This window comes from Tetrao urogallus (genome assembly GCF_951394365.1).
Source record: "Tetrao urogallus genome assembly, chromosome: 12".
NCBI classification, from domain to species: domain Eukaryota; kingdom Metazoa; phylum Chordata; class Aves; order Galliformes; family Phasianidae; genus Tetrao; species Tetrao urogallus.
In genome coordinates this window covers 9216593-9234721 of record NC_136825.1, presented here as the reverse complement: position 1 = coordinate 9234721, position 18129 = coordinate 9216593, and the positions used below count along the sequence as shown (strand labels likewise).

General features: G+C 44.5%; 1 protein-coding gene across 2 annotated transcripts in view; it reads left to right on the top strand.

The window, feature by feature from the left end:
* Positions 1-18129, top strand: part of KCTD15 (potassium channel tetramerization domain containing 15) — a gene marked incomplete at both ends in the record, with an annotated part of 50003 nt that overhangs the window by 24081 nt on the left and 7793 nt on the right. For both annotated transcript variants that reach the window (XM_079541404.1, XM_079541405.1), the window contains one exon: positions 13077-13221. In XM_079541404.1, the coding sequence (XP_079397530.1) occupies positions 13077-13221 (145 nt within the window). The remainder of the gene's footprint in view (positions 1-13076; positions 13222-18129) is intronic.

Here is an 18129-nt window from a genome sequence, read left to right as displayed (position 1 = left end):
GGCTATAGCTAACACGGGTTGTGCCCTAAACTGCTGTTAGCTACATCAGTTCCGCCAAGTTTCTTTGTTACATGAATGTAACAAACAGATTAATGTGCTTAGTCCTTGCAGCACAACAGCTTGCTCCATTGTGCTATTCTGACATCAAATGAATATTCTGCTGAGTGAGAACGGGTAAGTATTGCCACTCTCATCCCCGGTATAACTGCATTGATACAGTGTTACCCAGGATGGTGGCTCTCCTAACAAGATTTTGCAGCTGGGAGAAGCTGCAGAGTTAGAAATAAGCTCCAGAGTTATAAACTCATATCTCCATGCTCTATCCACCAAGTTACCTACTCTTCTAACTCATCTGCTGTGATTAGCATGCATTTTATTTTCTAGTACTTAAAAATAATTTGCAGGCAAATTTTAAGAGATTTTGTACTTTGGTATTTTTGTTGTTCATGTTTTCACCTGATTTGTTCTTGCTTGAATCTGTGCTAGGAGGGCTGGCTTTTAGCTTAGCATGCGTGCACTTACTGCATTCCTCATTGATACAATCCCTGCGATGACTGCCTGCTTGCCAGAGCTGGGCACCAGACAAACAGGCTAAGCAGAGGTATTCCAGTGTTCATATGTACTGTATTGATTTCACTCTACTGTAGTATGGTATGAGTTCAAAGGCTAAAATTCCTGCTTTTTTATCTGCTGAGGACCACAAAAAGCAATACCTGAAAGGAATCCTGCACGTGGATGCTGGGAAGCTATTATGCAGCACTTGCAACGTTACTCTTGGTCAGACTCAGAAGGGATCAGTTGGCAAGCACTGGAAACTGAGATTTTCACCGTAAAGCTGAAACGCTGAAGGAATCCCAGTCCAAAGGGCAGGCTGCCGTTACGCCTCTGTCCTAATGGAGAGCAGATGCTACCAGTGCTGCAGGTAATCCGTTTAGATCTGGTAGAAGCTTTTGCAGCAGCAAATCTCTCTCTTGAGAAAGCAGACAATGAAAAACAGGGACTCTTCTTTTAACATTGGTGTCATACTGTGTTGATGGTGTTATGCCAATGACTTGTATGGGTATGATTACATCAGAGGCTGCAGATTTGGCATTTGGGGAACATGGTATGCCTTCAGGGAGATCACTGCCTAAATTCTGCCATTGCAAAACTTACATATAATTTCACGGACAAACTTGGCTAGTTGAACTGCACGGGAATCAGTAGATGACAGTAGAAAGAAACTTGGTCCTCCACTTGTGTTGGGGTTGTCTGGGAGGGAATGAGGGCTGAACTTGGGCCAGAAGTACTTACCACTGCTTTTGAAAGAGGAATAAATTCAGTGATTGCTTTCCCCCCCCCCCCCCCCCCCAATTAAAAAGATGGATTTGTTGCCAGCTGTAAACATTTCCTCTTCTGTTCACATCCAGTTATATTCTGTTTGCAGATGCAAGGGTTAAAGTGGGAGCTGCCTTCTGTTTTCAGTTAAGTCAAAGGATGTTTTGGCCTTGACTTCACTGGGACCAGAATCAAACCCATGACCATAGTATTGTATTTAAGAATGAATCTCTCTCAGTCACATAAAAAAGCCAGGTTCGACTTTCAGCACCTCATCATAATCCAACAGTTAACAGTTTTCTTATTACTTTCAAGTTTTCCCCAAGCTTAAGCCCAGAGCATCCTCTGTGCAGCAGGTATATTGATTGCCGTCTCCCTCTGGGGTGCCGTTTCCCCCTCTGCAATAAGGCCCCCCACTCTTTTCTTCCAGAATGTGGCTTGGGAGCCTGGTTCTCCTACTTGATGTATCTGTGCATCAGTGTTTCTCTTTATCTGCTCTTTCCCTGCTGCTGGAGCAAAAAACTTAGTGGAAATCGCACTCTGATTCTGCCTTTCACCTGCCAACCAGCAAAAAAACTGTTGCCCAAGTCTTCCAACTTGCAACATACAGATGTAAGGTCTTTGTTGGTTGTTTTCCCTTCGAAATAACTTTAACAAATTATTATTGACATGCTCAGTTTCTCTAAGGGAGCCAGGAAAAATACATTGAATACAGCATAATTAAATGCAAAAATAAGCAGGAGCATAATTCAAGCATTGTTTTAAGTGTGACAACAAAAACATGGATAGAAAAAACTGGATACAACTTCCAAATCACTTGCTTACAGAGAATTGCAAACAGCTGTGGCCTTGGGCGTGCCCATAACTGCCCCTGGTGTTTTTGTGCCAGAGCAGTGGTGTGAGCTGCATGAGGTATTCAGCAGTGTGGTGCTGGGACTGTACAAAATAAGTGTAGCTTATTCACCAGAGAACAAAAAGATGGGGTGCAGGAAAACCAAATGGAGGATGAATGTAAGATAAGCTCTTTTTTCCATATTATAATTCTCAGCAAGAGAAGAGTTACCAGTTTCACAAATTGGCATGCCAGTCAATTGCCAGTATTACCACATGGCCTGAGTTGTAAGCAGAAAGTTAAATTATCCGTACCCAGAATCGCTGGTATCATTCTTGTTCATGTCAGTGGAGAGCATCCTGATGTAGTGGAAGGCAGTGGAGCTCCTGGCAGGCTGTGCCCAGCGACTTTTTTCTGCTGGCCTGGAAAGAAAGAAAACAGTAACAGGAAAAAATTGCTCAGCTTTCACATGCTTGTGCTCAGAAGTGCAGGGATATGGCTTGCACAGATGAAATATTGTAGCAGTTTGCATGAGCAGTGGGCACCAAAGCGTGTTAGCTGTCACTATTTGCATTTTACAAAGGTGGTGCAGACTATGAGCGCCTGCTCCCCTTATTCCCACTGTGGGCTGAAATGTGCTGGTTTCACAGCACCCACACGCACAAAGGATGAGGAAGGTCAGACTTGCACCCTGAAAAGTGACTGAGTTACATCTAGAATTTTTCCTGTCTTCACTGAGACCCATGGAGAGTTTCTCTGTTGACTTCAATGAGCAAGGATTTAGGCCATTTACATTAAAATAAAACCAGTATCTGCATGTTTGCCAACCTCCCCACATGTTGTACAAGGTTGATGTTAGTGGCAGCAAAGTCCAGACATACTCAGATTTGAAAATCTTTGTAAAAGTGTGGTTGGCTCCCACTTGAAGTTACAGCAAATAAGAAGAAAGAGGTGTGACAGGCAACCCTTTATTCATCAGGTCCCTCATAGTACTATGACTTAGGGGTGTTTAAAGGAATAGCAAGAAAAGGCTTGTATAGGCAAGCATGTTTTATTTGAATTGTGCATCTTCTCAGGTATTAACTTAATTCTGTTGAGTGCCCACAACTCCCACAGAGTTTGAACTGAAATGCAGTTCTTGCAGGATTGGGACCTTTGGGAAACTAGAAAGCATTAAGATGCTAGCTTGGGAGTTTGTTTGAAATCAAAGAATTTTTGTTCCTGCACTGATTTTCATGGCCAAATTTACTGTAAATTCTCTACTGAGAAAACATGAAAGGCCAAGAACTCTCACAGGGCTCAGATAAGAGCAGCGGCAACAATGTTATAATTCACACAGGATACTTGTAGTGATATAAATTTGTATTAGTATTTTTAATCTTCGCTAATCATTTGGATAGAAATTCAGTTAGAATGAACTGAAAGAAGAGGAAAAGTAACCAGAACTTCATACTGAAAAAAGTGATAGCACTGGAAGGAAATCAGGCTAATGCACTTGCTTTACTTAACTAATGTACTTATTTAACTCAAATGCTAGTCCACAGTTTAAAATGAGGTGAATTCCTAGATGCACAGATATTACCTATAGCGTATGAACTCCTGGGCACTTACCTGGACTTTGGCGTATTCCACCGAAGAAAAAAAGCTTAGCTCCTACCTGCAATGAATTTTGTATTTTGAGGGTTCATATCATAGTTTAATATCATTTGGTTGCATCTGTTAGAATGACGCAGTCAGCCAGAATGTGTCCCTCGTGCTCTTCTCAGCCACTGCGGCCTGTGGGGCCCAGGGCGACAGAGCCAGCCTGGCAGACCGCAGCGATGCGTGGGGCTGCACTGCTGTTAGCACAGCCACCCTCCCAGGGATGGCACCCACGTTGGTGCATTGGGTTTGTGCCACCTGCATCATTCTGAACCGAATTAGTGGCTTCTGCCCATGTCCCAGGGAGCTTTATGCCAAGGGCTCAGGGGTGATGAGGATGGGCTGAGTTCCAGTCACAGCAGGACCTCACAGTTTGCACCAATAAGGCAGGCAGCCTCCTGGGTGTGACCAGCAAAATGGTGCACAGCAGAGGCTGTAGGGGATAAATGCAAATGGTATGTTTAATGGCAGGCTGTATCTCACGTTCTCTGTTACAAAAGATTAAAAAGACCAGCGGAGCAGTGTCAGTAGCACACAGGGAAGTTTTACAGAGAAATGCAAATTCTACCTGTATTTGAAAGTTACATTTTTTTCTTGTTAAGCACAGCAAATGCATTTCACGACTGACGACTGAAATGAATGTGTCAGAATTATGATGTGTTGGTAGGATGAGTGCCGTTCTGTCTGTATGTGTCTCTACTTATCCAGCTTATAAATGTGGTTATATGCTGAGCAGAATGAAAGAATTCGTAATACAGCAATTAACATACTAGAAACTGTTTGTTTAGTAAAGTCTTTTTATAGCTGTTAAAATAACACACTAAAATATACAAATGCTAGTTTAATAAGGCAAAATAAAATCATTAGCCTGACTTAGGGCTGGATTCTGCCACCATTACTCATGGCTAAGCAGTGCTTTACTCAAGAACTGTTTACGGGAGATGGGTGGCAGAAGCAGGCCCTCGGGAAATGAACATGTTGCTGATAAATTTGGGATGAGCAGCCAGTGCTGATGGGCCTAATTCCAGACTCCCAGTGAGGTGAAGGGCTATGGGTTAATACCATAATAAACCTGGTGGAAATGAGACGCACGGAAATGAAAGTCCAGATCTCTTTGACCACTGCTCTGCTTGCTCTTACTGTGTGACTGCTCCCTCCTGCTCCTCCCCAAGGAGCTGATGGGATGCTCAGCCATGCTGAGCAATGCCAGGCTTTTGATGACGAGAATTTCTTAACACAGGAAAAGGCATACCCTTCTGTACCAGGATTAGTGCTTCCAGTGCTACGTTATAGGCAACACCATCTCTATAAATTTAAAAAAATAAAAAATAAAAATTATATATATATATCTACATATACATATATATATTTCCATGAAATTGTACATCAAATAGATACCTGTGAAAGTGTCTGAAGTGTGGAAACAGATTGTTAGCAACAAGCAGAGAGAAAGAGCTACAAGGTCTCTTAACCTTATCACCATGGATGCTTTGTGGTATTTCAGAAATAACAGCTCATTTGTACTTCAGCGGATTTTACTGCCTGTTGCTTCAGTGGTCCTCAGTTGATAGTAACATAGAACTGAACACATTGTTTTCTTTACCTTTGTTTTAGTGACAAAATCTATTACATACTAATTTTGCTTTTCAGTTGAAAGTGCAAAAAATCTTGCAGAACTTTGTAAGAATGATTCTCCATGGCAGATGATAATGTTCCTTTTGGATTATTGACTTTTAAAAATACATGTTGGTACTACATACACTATCTCTGACCTATTACAAAAATAGATATTCAAGCCTGAACAGCAAAATATGAAGTATTAAATCTAGATAATAGATCCTGCAGTTCCTCCAGGTCCCAGTTAATGAATGTAATATCCCACAAAAGCACTGCAAAGTGAGCATATGGCTCAGACAACTCCTATAGCATTCCAGGGCCAATGTTAGAAGGCTGGCATGAGAGGTATTCAGGAATTAAGAGGTGGATGAGCCTGTTACATTGTGTTACTCTACTCATCCCTCCAATAAGATAGGACTGTACTATTTGATACTTCGTTGGAGCTAAAAACAGAGAGGTGCTGGGGGTTATAGGTTTACTATCTCCACAGAATCACAGAACTGTAGGGGTTGGAAGGGACCTCCTGAGATCATCGAGTCCAACCCCCCTGCCAAAGCAGGTTCCCTACACCAGGTAGCACAGGTAGGCATCCAGGCAGGTCTTGAACATCTCCAGAGAAGGAGACTCCACCACCTCCCTGGGCAGCCTGTCCCAGTGCTCCGTCACCCTCACTGTAAAGAAGTTCTTGCGCATGTTTGTGCGGAACTTCCTATGCTCCAGTTTCTAGCCATTTCCCCTTGTCCTGTCTCCACTCACCACTGAAAAGAGTCCGGCCTCGCCATTCTGCCCCCCACACCTTAGATATTTATAGACCTGGATCAGGTCCCCTCTCAGTCTCCTTTTCTCAAGGCTGAACAGACCCAGTTCACTCAGCCTTTCCTCATAGGGGAGATGCTGCAGGCCCTTCACCATCTTCGTGGCCCTCCGCTGGACTCTTTCCAAGAGATCCCTGTCTTTTTTGTACTGGGGAGCCCAGAACTGGACGCAGTACTCCAGATGAGGTCTTACCAGGGCAGAGTAGAGGGGGAGGATCACCTCCTTTGACCTGCTGGCCACGCTCTTTTTAATGCACCCCAGTAAGCCATTGGCCTTTTTGGCCACAAGGGCACACTGCTGGCTCATGGCCAACCTGTCATCCACCAGGACACCCAGGTCCCTTTCTGCAGAGCTCCCCTCCAGCAGCTCATCCCCCAACCTGTACTGGTGCATGCAATTATTCCTCCCCAGATGCAAGACTCTACACTTGCTTTTGTTAAACCTCATCCGGTTTTTTTCTGCCCAGTTCTCCCTTCTTTTCTCACAGATCAGCTGTGTATCTGTGGTCACTGACCTGTGCCATCAGGACTGGGCTTCATGGCTGATCAGAGCATGTACATGCCCAGTCAGAGCATCTAGGAGATGGGGGACTCCTCTAGTCTCTTACTAAGGGCTTGAAGTCTGCACCTCACTAGGGACACAAAACCTGTGCCTGAGATGGGATTCAGTGTGTGGGACCTGGTACATGGAGCAGAGCACGTGTGAATGCTTGGCTTTTGCAATTTGCAGGGTAGTGGTCTGCACCCCAATTTAAGATTCAAACTCTTGCCCAGTGAACACTTTTTCCTGTCACTGTGTAAGTAAAATATTTAAAAGATGCTTAAATCAAAATTCTCCCTGGCTTGAACACCCTCAAGGCCAAATGTATGTCTGGGGAAATCTGAGCTGACCAGGATGTTGTCTTTGATTGTAATGGAAACTAGACTCGTACAATCACAGAAACTTTTGAATTGGAAGGGACATTTAAAGGCCTTCTAGCCCAACTCTCCTGCAATGAACAGGGGCACCTACAGCTTCATGAGGTGCTCAGTCTGGTCCATCCTGATCCTGAATGTCTCCAAGGACAGGGCATCCACCAGCTGGGCAACCTGTTCCAGTGCCTCACCACCATTATTGTAAAAAAGGCCTTTCTTATGTCCAATCTAAATCTCCCCTCTTTTAGTTTGAATCCACTTATCCTTGTCCTGTCACAACAGACCCTGATAAAGAGTCTGCCCCCTTCCTTCTTATAGCCCCCCTTCAGATATTGGAAGGCCACCTGAAGCCTTCTCTTCTCCAGGCTGAACAGCCCTATGTCTCACAGCCTGTTCTCATAGGAAAGGTATTCCATCTCTTGGATCATTTTTTTGTCTGTATTGACCCCTGAGGGATAACACCTGTCTCTGATTTCCATCCGGACATTGACCAGTGACCACCACTTTCTGGGAATGATCTTGCAACTAGTTCCTCATCCATCGAACAGTTCACTCATCAAATCCATATCTTTCCTATTTGGAGAGAAGGAAGTTAATGGGGGACTGTCAAAGGCCTTACTGAAATCCAGATAGGTTAATTCAGTGGCTCTTCCCTTGACCACGGACACACGCCATCATAAGAAGCGACAAGGTTGGTTGCTTTTTGGTTGGAAACTGTGGCAGACCCCTTCAGTGATGAAGCCAGTGCCGCATTAGTGAGCAGTGAGCAGAGTTCCATGCTGTAGGCAGTGTCACTTGTTAGTGCTATTTTCCCATAATTGGAAAGGGTTTAAAATCACTGGTCATGCAACAGGTGATGAAAATATGCTATAAAAATAAAACAGCATTTTTTTAATTGACGTCCACACTAATTATAGCTGAAGATTTAAACTGAGGCAAATCAGAAAAACTTCTGCAGCCATATGCAACCTTTAGCCACATTCCTGGCAGTCTGGGGCATGAGGGAGCATGAGTCCCAGCTTGATTGCTCTACCATCCCTCCCTCCTGGCTGCCATTGGAGCAGGAGGCAGGGGACAGTGGCCATGTTCTCCCTGTCCCTCCTCTTGCCATCCCTCTTGCCCCTCACCCAGGGAGCAAACTGCCTGGCTGCTTGGATAGCCGTGTCAGATACTGTGGTACTCTCCAGTCTCTTGAGCACCTCTGCTCCCATTCACAGCGGTTTTTTGCAACAAAGCAGGTAACAATATGTATCATGCCCATCTTGAACAAATATTTAGGAGATAAGCATCCCTTATGGCTCAGCAGAAGTGTCTGGACTCCACTTACACACCCAGCAGTGCTAACACATGCAGCAGGGTGGCTTCAGGTCATGCTGGATGCGGCTGCCCCGCTCTGTTCCAGCTCTGAACAACCCCCTTCCTTCTCCCTGTTGCACCTCGCACAGCCTCTGTTCCTGCAGCCTCACAACAGCCAGGAGCTGCATGCAGTCAGCAGAGCCTGCATGGTGCAGGAGGAGCTGCAGAGCTCTGTAAGACCAACAGGAGCGGAAGGAGCAGGGATGGAGCAAGGATGGAGCAGGGAAGCAAGCAGAGTGCAGCCCCACATGCTGGAGGGGCTCACCACAAGCATTCCTCTTTTCTTCCCTGCTCTTTCCATAAAAACAGAAGAGAGCCACGTTTAATGACAGTCCTCTGTAATGCGCACTCCCTGCTGATGTGACATTGGGCAGAAAGTGTCTACAGAATAAATCTTTAATATATGCAAACAACTGAATTATGAATGACAAAAATATCACTGAACAGTTAAATATTAATCACGTAATTAGTTAAATTAATACTTTTACTGCAATGTTGTGATAAAGGCTGTCACTCACGTGCTGTGGCTGTGCTGGCTGGGGGAGCAAGGTGCAACAGTGGAGGCTTGGTGGATACTTGGCTTCATTTTCCTGCAGGTCCCCCTGTACTTGGTGCTCCTCTTAAGGCCCCTGGGATCAGATCTGTTAGGAAAGAACTTCAGTTTTCTGTTCAAAAAGAGAGTTATCAAGAAAATGACTAATCTAGCCCAAAAGGAGAAAGCACCACCACCTCCAAACACTCATCATCCCCAAATGCTATTTACTTCCAGCTTGGTGATGCACAAAGCCCAGCTGCGCTGCACTGCTGGGCAGCAATCTTGAGAATGTGCGGTGCTTCAGAGAGCAAAAAGCCCTGGCTACTCCCTGATGGATTTGGGTGGGTCTGTGAATGAGGCTGTGTGTGGTGAGGGCTGCAGCAGGTTCTGGACTCGGTGTCCCCATGCATCCTCCCCAGCTGTGCTCTGATGCAGGCAGCCTGCATGGTCCTGGGTGGACTGCAGGGAGGAGAGCTGTCAGTGGTGTGGGTGGCAGTGGGTCTCTGTAGGTGCTCACACACAGCACACAGCTTCCTTCCCTGTCCAAGGAACTCAGGAAAGAATTTACTCTTGTCCTTGTGGGTTGGCTGGCTGCGCTGTTTGTTTTTGATCTAATAAAAAAGGAGGCCTTAATATCATAGTGAAATGGGTATAAAGCTAGAAACTTGCCCCCTGGCATTTTGGCAAAACGTTATTGAAAATGTAAAAGAGTCTTTAGCAGAAACAACTGAAGCACAAAGAAGCTACAAAAATAGGATCAACAGGATGTGTTCTGGACATTGGGAAGAGGGGTTAGAAGCATCCATCTGCAGGCTCGGCACCATTTCACTCCTCATCCAGCTCTGCAGGGCAGGGAGCTGGAGCTCTGTGAGGGGCTGGGTGGGTACACATGGAGGACTGGGTGGCACGGAGGGATTCTAGAAGGCAGGAACAGCTGTGAGAGAAGCATGTGGCTGGAAGAGTGCAAAGCACAGCTGGACCTGGCTGGGAAGGTGGAAGGTGAAGGCAGTGGGAAAGCATGCACACTGGGACTGTTTTGTTTGATCCTGGCTTGGGCTGCTGTCCAGAAATGAAATATGGGGGGGGGGAAAAAATTAAAAGCATTTTTAAATGCGAAAGTGAACAATCTCTTAAAAGGTGGGAGTACTGAAGAAACATTCACTGCTGAGACTCACCCATCTGTATAGGATCTAAGTGCAGCTCTTTTTGCCTTGCTCTGTTTTCCTCTGCCTTCCACTTCACAAACATCACTGGGAGCACCGTTCTCATGTGCTATAAGCAAGTGGCTCCTCCAGGAAAACGAAGTTTTAAAGTATTATGCACCAGGACTGCTCATAAAAGCAAACATTTTGGGATGACCACTGTCCAATCCGAGAGCTGCAGCAAGTCCCCACATCTGCATGCAGTGGTGTGTGCTGTGCAGACTGAGAGCAGATTGCTGAGTGCATCTGATAGCAGAGCTGTTGTTCACTGTGCTTCCACAGCTTTGCCAATCAGGAGTAAAGCCAGTGCATCAGAGCTTCTGGAAGCTGTCATTTGGGTTCACTTTTTGTTCTCGCAGAACTGCATTTTCTGATAGGCTTTTTGCAGGTACAGCTTGTGCTGATGAGGCGGGAGAAACAGGAGCACTTTCCACATGCAGTGTTTCAGAATGCTGCAGTGAAGCTTGTTCTTGGAACATAGCAGACCCCTAAAATGTCAAATAAATCCTCAAACTATTCATCACTCTGTTTTTGGGGTGGCAGTTAAGTCTTTCAACACTCTGTAAGTTTCTTTCCCCAGCAGTAATTTTGCTGGTGAAGAAATACAGCTCAAGGCACTCTACAAAGGCCTCAAAATTCATGTTTTGTTTTCATTACAAAAAAAAAAAAAGAAAAGAAAAGAAAAAAGCTTCACTACATTAAAGAGCAACCCATTAGCATTTTGTATCCTGTCTTCCCTGCATCCTTTCTTTGTTGGCAAACCTTCCCCCATATGCACCAAGGAGCTGAACAACAGCCATTGCTTTGCTTATGCAGACTTCACGGGCTGCAGCAGGAGGAGGTTTAATCCACAGCCCAGCTTGTTTAGGGAGTAAGTGGGAAAGATGAGTTCTCAAAACTTTTGGTAGCCACACAAATAATGAATGTCTTGTACTGAAACATTAAGTTACTTTATCGGCTTTCAGGCTAGCCCAGAACAGCACCCAGGCTCTGTGCATGTCTAAGGAAATAAATTAACTGTCTGGTTCCTGGGTTGAAATTTAGCTCTGTATGAAGCAATATATTTAGCTGTCTCAAGCAAATAGACCTCAAATAACAAGGAAAATACTGAATTACTGGAGGCTTGCTGAACCTTGGGATTGTATAAATTAAATGTTGCAGTGCGAGTTGGATTTTTCTGATACAGTTAGAAAGTTAGAGGATGGAGAAAGACAGTAAATATACTACAATTAGGGTTTAGGGAAGCATTTGATTATTCTAAGTAACTCAGAGTAGTTGAATGCTAGTACAGATGTAAGGAAATGAGAGCAGGCAGCAAAACCTGGAGTGTACATTTGAGTGGAGAAAGGTTTTTTAGCTGTGTTCAGTAGGAAATTGCTAACTTAGTATCTCCACAATTAACTTAGAAATCAATGGCATGTTAATTATATTCATAACTACATCAAAAAGTTGGAAGACCAGACTGAGGGGCAGCTGCAGAAAACAAATTTTACCCACAAAGACCCCACAGTCCAAAACAAGCTGAGCACAGGGCAGCTGCAAGCATCTGCACTGCTGTGAGCAAGACTGTCCTCCAGCACATGGGCTGATGCTCACCATCCCAGCCATGCCCTGGGCACTCTCTGCAGGGCTGGGGAGCAGGAGCAGCCAGGCTGCAGCTGCTGAGCTCGCTGGCAGTGCTGGCCATCACCTCGCACAGTGGCTGGGTGGGCTCCTTTCCACGGCAGGGAAAAGCCCTTCCCTGGTGGCAGTAGGGGATACTGGTGGATGGCACAGCCGAGCCTAAGGGACACTCGACAGTGAAATCTAGCGGGCTGTGGAATAGTCTCACTGGGAAATGGTGGAGTCCTCACTGGCAGGGTTATTGAAGACTCGACTTTGAAACACGAGACATTCTGCAGTTGAGAACAATGCTGCACTGTCAGAGAGATGGACTCAATTACTTAATAGGTCGTTGCTGTCTGTCTCCTGTGATTTTCCTTTCAAGAACATATATTCAGCTGGGTTATTTCTCATGGGAAGACAAAGCCTTCTGAAAGAAGCCAGACATTTGGAGAAGAGAGGCATGAGGGAGTGTAGCCTAGCAAACACCCAGCCTGCATTGTGCTGTCAGGAGGACATGGAGAAAACTTGCACAGTGCAGCAGATGCAGTGTTTGGTTCTGCTGACACCTACCCAGCTGGACCTGTGCTCTCAGGCCTCACCCCTTGTCTTTGCCCAGGAAGCATTTGGCAGGCTGTGTTGTCCCCACAGAGGCCGGTACGTAGGGCACTGGTGGGGCTGTATGGACCCTTGCTGCTGGTTTGCCAAAACATTCAGCACTGAGGGGTCCGTACAGCTCATGACAATGCATGGGTATCCTCCTCTCTCATGTGGAAGTGCTTTGATGGTGTTGATCAGAATGGCAGCGCAGCTGATGAGAAATCCAGGAGCCCATCTCTGAGTGACATCCCAGCACTCCATGAATGGTACCTGAGGACAGGGGTATATAACTTACCCAATAATACGTTCTTCCAGAAATTGTCCTGCCAGCCACAGGGTGAGTTTCACAGGCACTTCCCTTGTTGGAGCTCTGAGCCTAATTTGCAGCGCTGATTCAGAGCAACGTGAGCTTTGTGCTAGGAGCAGTTGCCAGCGGGCACTTCGTGCGCGTGTGTGTGCACACGCATCCAAGGCGTCTATCTTCCTACGTTTGTTTGCATTTGCCACCAAATGAAGACACTGCATTACCTTATGCACACTGAATTGATACAGCTATATTGAGTGGATGTTTTTACACCCTGAGGGGAGAATGAGATTTTGTCTTTTTTGCCCACTTCTTTTTCTTTTTCTTTTTTTTTTTCCAGAATAAGTCGTCTGTTTAATGGCACAGAGCCTATTGTCTTGGACAGTTTAAAACAACATTATTTCATTGATCGAGACGGTGAGATTTTCAGATATATATTAAGCTTCCTAAGGACATCTAAGCTACTGCTCCCAGAAGATTTTAAGGTAAGGAAAGCTATAGTCTGCAATCTATTTTTTCCCCCCATTCTATCATTTATTTTGGAGGAGGTTGGTTTGTGTGCTTGACCTAAACACACTTAGCTAAATGTTGCTGTTTATTGTTAGGATTTTTAGTACTTGTGTATTACGCTAGGGATGCTATTATTTAATAAACAGACCAATGGTTGTCATGGATACCATAAAAAGTTAAATGATGAAGCTTACAGCTAAATCAGTTTTTCTAAACTAATTGTATTTTCTCACATTTTTAGCTTATTTATCGGAGTATAACAACAATTAAGAATCAACACCAGCAACTAGCACTTACCAGGGTTTAATGTTCAGAATCTGGTAGAAATGTTTTAAATTTGATACTTAGAGTAATTAAATGGTATAAATCTTTTTCTTGTTGGTATGAAAAAGTAACACCCTTAAACAAATCCATGAGGACTTCTGCTAGATATATCCAGTTCAGATACTTCGATTTCAATAAGTAATCTTTTACACAATGTATGAATGTCAGAATATTGGTGGGAAATAGAATTTACTGAGAGACCTTTAAGGAGCAATAATACATGTTTTCTATGAAATAATGACAGCAAGTTGCTTTGTAAATCCTGATTGTTGAAACCCTCTCCTCCTAGCATTGTTTATTTGGCTTTGTGCTTATGAAACTTGCAACACTGTCATCCTTATGTATGAAAATTAGAAGACAAAACTATCCAAACTAGATGACAAGATTCAACAAAAGAGCTAACTCCAGGATGAAATAATGAATAAATTGGGATGCTAATGGGGACTTAGAGGACACTGAGTGCTACTAGAAAAGAAAGTTCCCGTGCTCAGTAGTAAAATTTCATTTTTCATGTTGGACTGGGTAGGCAAGGTAATTTGGTCAGGCCTTCCTGAGTCATCCTAAATGTATAGTTACTGTGGCATATAGCTGATCCTCTTGCTGCAAACCGGTCCTTAGACATTTTTGCCTAAATCATGAGTGTACTTGTACTTGACACCAGCATCTCAGCACTTACAGCTGACACTGAGCAGACGCACAGCACAGTGGGTGCACACCTCCTTTGCCAAGGCCAAGCAGAAGTTTTGGCATTCCCAGGCAGGACTGAAGGCGCAGCCCTACGGGGGCTGTCTGAGCACTGGGCTCTGTGGGAGCGGCTGGCAGGCCAGGGAGGCTGCCCTGTGGCACTGGGTGCTGTGACGTGGGAAGAGGCAGAGCATGCAGGGGCGGACGCAAGACAAGAGAGATGAGAGCAAATGTGTGGGTAGGATTGAAGCGAAAGACCTGTGGGGTGCAAGACGGAACAATTAAAGAGGATGGGTGGAGCAATGGTACTGACACAGCCTCAGGGAGGTGCTTTATCAGCAGTGCTTTGGACAATCTGGTGGCAAAAGAGACTGAGAAGAGAGTGCAGAAGAGATCTAGTTCACCCTGATCATGGTCTCGACCAGCAGCCAGGCAGATGGATTTCAGAGGTGCTGTGAAACAAAACCAGCAGGATTCAGTAAGAGCCTCGAGGGGAGAATGTCAGAGGATGCCAAGGACTTGCCTGCACAGCGAGCCGCTGGCAGGGCTGGGAGAGACTTGGAGAGCCGGCGCTGTGACCAACTCAGTCCGTTGTTCCAGACCATCTCTTTGCATAGAGTTAACTGTACTTCATTTGGTTCCTCCCTGAGAGAGCTTTAGAGCAAACCCCAGGCTAATGAGGGCTCAAGAACAAAGCAAAGTATTGCTAGGTAGGGAGTAACTAAATAAAAATGCATAGAAGAATGCACTGCAAAGCTGTATTAAAACTGCACTGTAAACGGATTTGACTTCACAGAAATTGTGTAATTTTACCAGCATGATTAAAGTGACAGAAGACAATAATCAAAGGCAGCAAATGGAATCACTTGGTGTTTCTAAATGCAAAACTCTATTTAAGGTATAAAACCTGACAGGTTTTCCAGTGAGACTTGCATTAACTGTTCTTTATGTCAAACAAAGCATTATCAAGTGTTTTGAATATTTATTAGTTTTTACCCCTTAATTTAATCAAGCAGTTTATTAGCCTCAAGGTTTAGCCAAGTTGCTTTTCAACTTGAATTGCTGCTCAAATGGTTATTTTGCAAAGTTTGGAATGTTAGTACCACACCAACCTCGCAGTGTTTTCTGTTTAAGTGTTGTTTTCAGACTAAGTTAACACTGAAAAGCAGAGAAAGTGGGGTATGTGTTCCTAGGCTAGTGATTCTTTATTATCAAGTCTCACTGGTGTGTTTACAGTGAATATTAATTACACTTCCAACTACTAATAAGCCAGAACTTGAAAGCGTTTAGAATCTGACAGGTCTCCCTGCTGAAAGCAACATTCTAATAGTTCATATAATTTTCCTGGGCTTGGAGGATTTTAAGCCCCATGAAGTATGTTCAGAAATTACCATGAGCTCTTGGCTCGGTTCTGCTTTGCAGTGTCTGCTGAGCAAGGCAATGGCGGGTGGCTGGGAGCTGCTTACAGTTCCCTTCTCCTGCTCTGGTCAGAGTCCTGGGCGTGGAGCCACTCCACCTTAAGTGACACGTCCTCAAGTGAAGTGTTGGGCCTGCACCCTGGGTCTGCCACACTGCAGGGCCAGGGGGTGTCCAGCAAAGGAGCTGACCCTCATCCACAGCCCAAATATCTGCCTTGATTCTCCATCAGAGGTGTTTCCCCGTGGCAATTATGATCACCGTTTCTCCCTTCAATCACAAAATACATCTCCATGCAAAACCATGATTGCCCATTGAACCTACTTATCTGGCACTCCCTGCTTAGAGATCTTCCAACAGAAATAGATGTAGGCAGTACATATATCATCATTTAATGTTAAGGAGGAGAGGAGCACAAATGCAGAGGACATTTGAGTTTCACATGATTTACTTACTGAGGTCACCTGTAGGGTCAGGTGGCATCTGCTTTATTATACAGTCTTAAAATGTGCATGCCTACGTCTAGTTGTAAGTGCTTTCACACTGACCTTAGCAAATGGTGCACTCATCATAGCAGAAGTGACAGCTTGCTCTCATGTTCAGGAATCAGATCTTCACGGCACTGAATGATAAAGGAAATGCTGAGTCAGGATGACAGTCTGTCGTGTCATGGAAACAAAGAATAACAAGAAAAAAAACAAAAAATAGAAAGCCTGTTCAGGGATCAATCTTATGTGCTCAATTACATAAACTTTACTATTGAGAGAACAGCACCAGATTCATACAAGACGTGTTTTTATTTTACAATTCCTGTTGGCTGTCTCTACTCATAGTTCATAGATGTTTACTGATAGACTGGCACTGATGTCAATTGCACAGTTTACTTTGAAGTCACGATACCTGCCTCCTCCTTGGGAAGATGTGACCCTCATGAGAGATGACTGCTGAACTTAGCCAACACGAAATCAATCACAAAAAAAAAACTTTTCTACCACATTGTGAATTGAAAATTATTTTGCAAAAGCAAAAAACCCTGCATCTTTGAATGATCTGTTGACCCTTTACCCAAAATCTAAATGCTGCTCAAAATTTGAGGATGGAGAATCTGTGCTTCCCAGCTGGCTGCTCCCTGCTTCCTCTTCTGGGTGACAGCACAGAATCTGCCCACTAAGTCCTACTGCAGCCATAAGAAGTTGAAGGCTATTGAGGATTCACAATAGCCCCACCATTGCTAGCAGGGACTCAGGGATGGGAGACCTTGTCCTGCAGGACAAGGAGCTCCTGGATCCCACACCGTATCTGCCCTGAGATGCTGCCAGCTGCTTAGAGAAACTGCTAATGCCAGCACTGGAGTCTCCATGAAAGAGAGAGGGTACAGTACATGTATGCATCTATCATCATACGCCTGGAACAGAAGACACACCAAGCTGCTGTGAGTCTGGGTTTCAATGGAACAGTGCACTTTGTCACTGCACCAGGCAGTTAACATCCTGTAGCTACTCCTGTTCCTCTTCCAGTGAAATGTGCCTTTTTTGGATAGCTCTGAAAAGATTCGTGTTTGCATCTGCCTTTGGTAACTTATCCAAATGAACAGCATAGAGCAGCTCTATCTTGCAGCTCTTGCGGCACCTCCTTGGCAGGGGTCCCTTGTTGTTAAATTCTTGTACTTGATATTTTGTGTTAAACATTTGCAAATCATCAGGATATGATTTTACGTCTACAGTGCAAGGTTGGAAAGACAGTGTTACCTGAGCATCCTGAGTGTGCTGTGAAGGCATTGCAGAGCTGGGCATTGCTGCTGGTCCAGTCACAGCTGCACACTTCTCTGACTGGTTTATAAAACCTGCATGAGAAGAGAGTGCATTAGCACTGTGTTGAGTTTTAGGAGTACCATACTTCTGTTTGCTTTCAAAAATGAAGGACTGATTTTTACAAGGCTATACCACCTCTTATAGCTTTGAATGGTGTTTCTACTAGCACACATTCAATTCACTGCCCTAACATATAACATTATTTTATAGTAGCCATGAACACAAATATTGCAAAACCGAATTTGCGCAACTTACTGAAAACAGTGGAAGACTTTCCATTGACATGTGAGCACTCCATGCTCCTGCTAACTCTATAGCATTACATTTCTCCTTAGCATCACATGCTTTCCTTGGCTCAAAATGGTTATACAGGGCCAGCAGATTCACAGCAAACATTTGACACACCTCTGTAACAAACAGGTGCATGGGAGATTGTTTTGTTACAGTGTCCTGCATGAAGATTTCAGAAAGTTTGGAGTAGAGGTTGTATTTTGCTTTTAATTTAAACCTCTAATGCCTATAGATTTAAACTGATCCCACATGCAGTAACCAAAGAGCTTCACAGGTGGAGAGGGAAAAGCAATAATGGCTCAGCAGAGCATGCTGATTTTTCTGGGAAAAAAACCCAAACCTTCCATTGGTGGCACT